Source organism: Pygoscelis adeliae, unplaced genomic scaffold (assembly GCF_000699105.1).
Source record: "Pygoscelis adeliae isolate BGI_AS28 unplaced genomic scaffold, ASM69910v1 Scaffold12, whole genome shotgun sequence".
Lineage (NCBI taxonomy): Eukaryota > Metazoa > Chordata > Aves > Sphenisciformes > Spheniscidae > Pygoscelis > Pygoscelis adeliae.
The window spans coordinates 3,031,974-3,037,461 of record NW_008824290.1 but is presented as its reverse complement, the minus strand read 5'-3'; the positions used below and the strand labels follow the sequence as shown (position 1 = coordinate 3,037,461).

The window sequence follows — 5,488 nt, the reverse complement described above, 5'->3', positions numbered from 1 at the left end:
AGCTAGCTCTTCAGTAGTCTTATGTTCACCCCTAAATGTGTGCTCCTGCTGTCTGCTCTACTGACCAGGTATATGAGATGTCATATGATGGATTTGGAGAAAGCTGAGAAATCCAGATGTTGTGATTTCTACTGTTATTCCTGACTGTGCCCATTGACTTCACTCCGCTGTAGGGGGATGTGCTTTAGAAGACACAAGCATGCTGTAGCTCCTACACTTGTGCTCTTTTTTAGGATATATTTCATCTGTACTTCTTTCTTTGCCACTGTATGCAGGTACATGCTGCAACTGTGACTTTTTCAAGTACCTCTGATGCTTTCAGTGTGCAGGGTGCACATACCAGGGGGTAGCTGACAAGCAGGTAGCTCTGAGTGAGAACTTCTTAAACTCAAAGGGTTGGACACTGAAAGCTGAATTTATTTTCTAATGCATCAGCTTAGGTCTTCATTACATCTCTGGTGCTGAATGCAACTCAGCTTTGCTGCTCAAGCTGAGGACATGCTTAAGTGGAACAAGATAACTGCTCCTGCAGGAGATCCCAGAGCTGAATAATCATGGGGGAAGGCCTGGGAAAAACCAGCTATCCTAATCAACACAGACCACAGAGGGCATTGGTGGTGCTATCAAAGGTCTGTCCTAATGGGGCAAGGTATCTGGGGAAATGCTGTATTACCAGCAGAGATGGACATCGGTACGGCAGAAGAGTTGTCAAACATGATGTTCGGTGAACACTGACAGTGGCACTTCCCTTCAACCAGCTTATTTCACATGAAATCTGTGTAGTTTAGACTTTCTGGTTTTAAAGGTGCCCTGTGTGAACTGCTAAGTGAGAAGGGTAATGGTGGAGCACCAATAAATCACAGCTAGGTATTGAAGTGTGTGTTTCATGAAGGGCACTGATGCATTTAAAAATGCTGTTTTCTTCCCTCTGGTACAAAGCTGTTTTGTCCTCTGCTACTGTGACAAAATGGGAGCCCACATAAATTACATACAGTTCCTGTCTCAACACCATGAGCAATATACACAAAGTTTTCATGATGACTTTGCTCTGTGTTCCCAGAAACCAATGCTCATTCTCTACCTAGTAATCCCTGTTCAGTTGTGCTCGAAAAAGAACATATTCACCTAATTTGCCCCAAATTACTTTAGGAGTTTGCCACACTAAAGAGAGTGGTGTAGGTTTCATAGCTATTAGTGGAGTAACTAAACTTATTTTGAGACAAACCATAAACAATCAAGCATTAAGCATCAGAACAGTAATTTAGGACAATTTCACCCTAAGGCTGAACTTGTTCTTAGCATACAATGTGATGGGAAATCCAGAAGAACTGTGAAGAAAGGGTCATTCCTTCAACTCATGTACACCAGGGAAAAGAAGTGAAGATGCTCATTGGCTAACATGGTGCTCACATGGTGCTCACATGTTACCCTCACAGCAGGGAGGGTGTCCTGCCTTATGATGCTTCATAAAATTCAGGAATGTTAGCCCTCTTCCTGTGCTGCCCAAACTGTGCTTGGCAAAACTACACCAGCAGCTTATGGTCACTGAGATCCGGGGATATCTCTGGAAATAAATAACCTTCCATAATGAATACATACTTTATTAATTTTCTGACGCAGTAGAACATGTAGCATTACTGGCAAACAAACCCAAGAGCTGGAGAGATACAATACATTTTCATTGTTGCAGGGTATGGAAAATAATAGTTTTCAATTTTTTTCTTTTCATTAGGGAGATTCTGTATTAATCACTATGTCACAGGAAATGTGTGGGTCAACAATTTGCATTCAGGTATGTGTCTTGATTTTGCCAGGTACTCTATACAAAATCAACAAATCATAAAAAAAAAAACCAAAACCAAACCAGCAGGCACTCTCGCTGCTTTTTCTTCCCAGCCAAATCTGATTACTATGCGAATGGAGTTGGCAAAGAGCATTATTTATAGCTTGATGTGCTGCCACCACCTCTTGTTGAGATGACATTAATTAACAGAGAAGTTGCTCTTTGTGATCTTGCTCCTTTTTCAGTGGCAGATAAAGGGATATCATCAGGAAATTGCTAATCCTGTCTTTATATGTTCCTTTGTAATAAAAAGTTCCAGGGTATCAAAGGGCCCAAGTAAATCATAGATGAATTTTTCAAAAATTGACATTAGCTGGAAAAGGTTAGGCATATAGCAAACAGCACAGTTAAGTGCATAGTATGCTAGAATTAGCACTCCTGAAAGCAGATTATTTCTGACATTTTTGCACACTATTTTCGTAGCTGAACTTTATTAAAGACAACATTAATAGAAAATGAGCATGAAGCTGATAGGTTTATTCCTCTCTGGAGTTAATGTTCTCAGCAGGCACCGGGACGAGAGAGACTGACAGCTGGAGCCGCGAGGTTCCAGCAGGTGCCCTGGAAAGTCCTTGTCAGCTTCACTTTCTGCTGCTAGGAAGAAAGGGGCAAGATGAAAGTGAGATTGGCAAGAGCCTTCTGGGTAATGAGAGTTGTTCTTCCTTCCCTAGTGAAAAATCAGATTTGGTGGTAAAATTGATGTTTTCCTGCATAAATCATTTATTTTGTAAATAAGCATTATCTGTCAGAATACAGTTCTCCCCCCCCCAAAAAAAAATCTGATTAGCTTTATCATTTAGAAACCTAAACATGATTGCAACTCACTAAATATACAATAGACCAGCAGTCTCCATATGCATTTATTTAAAAACAGATTAAAAAATGCAGTCACTTGAGTAAAGTGTTTAGTAACAGTTCTGCTGAAAGGGGAATAAGCCTCAATTCTTTCTTTTAAAAGGGCTGGAGGACAGATGTAGATTATTCAGTTCCACTGCAGATCTGTGATATCCACTGTGGTAAGTATGAATGATAACAAAAGAAGAATTAGGTCTTGACTGTATAGAACACAGCATCTCAGGTGAAGTGTGTTTTCATTGGGAAACTGAGGTGGGATTCACCTGACTGAATGTAGAGCATGTGAGATAGATATGCTCAGCTTCCTTTATAGACAATGGACTCATATACCTCAACTAGTTTTTAATTAGCTACTGCAAGGGCAACTTGTGTGGCTGTCTGTTTTCTCTGCTTCCTGGGTGAATTTTCCATCCTGTGCCAAGTTCTGCATGCCACACCTATATTCACCTTGCTGTCGGTACATGAGGTAACTAGTTAAAAACAATCCTTGGCAAGTAGGCACACAGTGCTGTCATTGTAGTGACTGCAGCGTAGCCCTACTGTTAATTCCCCCCCTCTGCAAATGGGACAGTAGTACTTCCCTCCACTGCAGAAGTATGGCGAGGATATTATTATGGTTTGAGGTGTACTCAGATACGCTCATGCAGTCAGAATATTCCAAAATCTCCAAGCCCTGAAAGTAAGGTCTTGTAGAAGTTAGTGAGTTCAAAGTGAACTAGGGCTGTGGGGTTTATGGTGAAGAGCACAGGAGTGGATTGACTAGTTTAGAACTAAAAAGTCTAAAAGGAGTCAAGCTGAGAGAAGGCTCAATCTGAGCATTGCCAAAAACACCTCCCCAAACCCACCCAAACAAACAACCTCCCCTCCCAGTTCATTGTAAACATAGTGATTCCTATGACCGATTTTCTCCATTGTCTAAAAATACCTGTCAGTTAACTATAGCTTCAGATTTGGAAGCCTGATCCTAAAAAGGAGGGGGCTTGAATTTGTAGTCAAAGTGTAGTTCTCTGTGCAAGCACTTGCATAAAAGCTAGTTCAGATTTCTTCTCCACTTAAAAACTCATAAGAAGCCCACTCAAGGTGAATAAATTAAATTGAGTGTTGCGATTCATGTAGTCTGAATGCATTTTCCTTATTCATATTTTCCTTCTAACAAATGTGAAGGTTATGATGAAAGCATGTAAAATAATGAAAGGCTCCAGAGGTGGCAGTCTGGGAATTTCCCTCTGCCTTATAGTAGGAGAGAATGAGTCTGTGTATTAAATGAAAGTGGTGGAACACCAAAAACTGAGTAAAGAACATTTTGGGCACAGTATCTGATTTAAATGTGGAACTTTTTGTCACAATTTTTTCTTCTGATCAAGAATTTGTGGAGATTCAGAAAAAAATCTGAGAAACCATGCGCATATCAAGAATATCAGAACTGTAATATGTGATCACTATGTTTGTTGTATAGAGGATATTAACCTCATGCTTCATGGATTCTGCCATACTTTATATTTTTGGGATAATGTGGTCCACTTTAGCAGGTGCGTAAGTCCATCTCTGCCAACTGACCAGGAGGGGGTTCCCAAAACCTCCCTCTGAGACAGATGGTACAGGTCAGTGTCAGAAATGGGACACTGAACTAGGTGGGTTCAACTCATTGCTGTAATTCCTGTGTTCTTAATGACTCATCAGGAGCCATCAACTGCTTGTCAAGTGTAAGATTTTTAATGTAACAATAATAGGATTACTACTAAGGACTTTCATATTCTTAAATGCTTATTTTCTAGAAGAAAGATATTTTCTCAAGCACTAGCTTTTCAAAATCAGGAGATGATGAAAGTTTCTTAAAGACAATGTCACCAAAGGTGATAATTCTTACTCTGGGATGCTATTGTGATTGAACCTAAGATGTTAAGAAAAACAATCCACATAAAGGTGAAAGGAATATTAAACCTCAGATTTGTCCATAATTTGTGACAATATGGATTATACAGAATGTCAAACTAAATGAGAAATAATCTTACAATGGCATAGTGAAAGCAGTGAAAATATTTACTGCATTCATCTTTGTAAAATAGAAATTTACATTGTTAACTATCACTGTTAAAGTTACCAAGCAGCGTCAGTGTGTCCAAAAGAGCCATGATGTTATTAACATGCATTTTGTTACTCAAAACCAAGATTCCAGTGGTGACACTATCTACTATAAAAAAATCAGTGTAGCTAACCATCATGAAGGCTACTCTTTTTCCAGCTGCAAGAAGAGTTTTCTGGCAGGTAGAATGCATTATACTGCAATGCATTGCATTTTTCTATCAGTAGTTGTGCTTTGGAATTAGAATGGCTTAGCCTTATTTGCTCTACAGAGGATGGAAATGAGAAAATCCTTTTTTTTTTTTTTTGCATTTAATAGCACTGACTTAGAGACAAAACTTTGTGTTCTTTTTAAATTTTATTTTTTCCTTTGGCCGCTTTTCTGGATTCCGTTTAATGAAGCCAAACATTTTGAGACATTATTTCACCTATTAAAAAAGAAACTTATCTATTCTGAATGAAACAATAACCCAAATCAGTTAATTTGAGAATAAATATGTGAACCATAATGAAAACAAAATGGCAACCTACGTTTGAATTTGTTTCTTCAGATTTTCGTGGTCAGACATATGGTGATGGAAACCCAGCAAAGGCCATGACACACAGGTATCCATCCAATGTATAGTTTAAAACATCTTTGAGAGTTGATAGAGTTGTTAATCCTGAAAACATATCTTTGGCCTCTCTAAAGAACAGAAGCAATGTCTG

At 39.0% G+C, this 5,488-nt stretch overlaps 1 protein-coding gene across 1 annotated transcript in view; it reads left to right on the top strand.

Moving 5' to 3' along the window:
- IL17REL (interleukin 17 receptor E-like) overlaps positions 1-5,488 on the top strand; it is a 47,778-nt gene that overhangs the window by 41,390 nt on the left and 900 nt on the right. The window contains exons 14-15 of the mRNA XM_009318768.1: positions 2,802-2,859; positions 5,332-5,386. Coding sequence (XP_009317043.1) covers positions 2,802-2,859; positions 5,332-5,386 — 113 coding nt within the window. The remainder of the gene's footprint in view (positions 1-2,801; positions 2,860-5,331; positions 5,387-5,488) is intronic.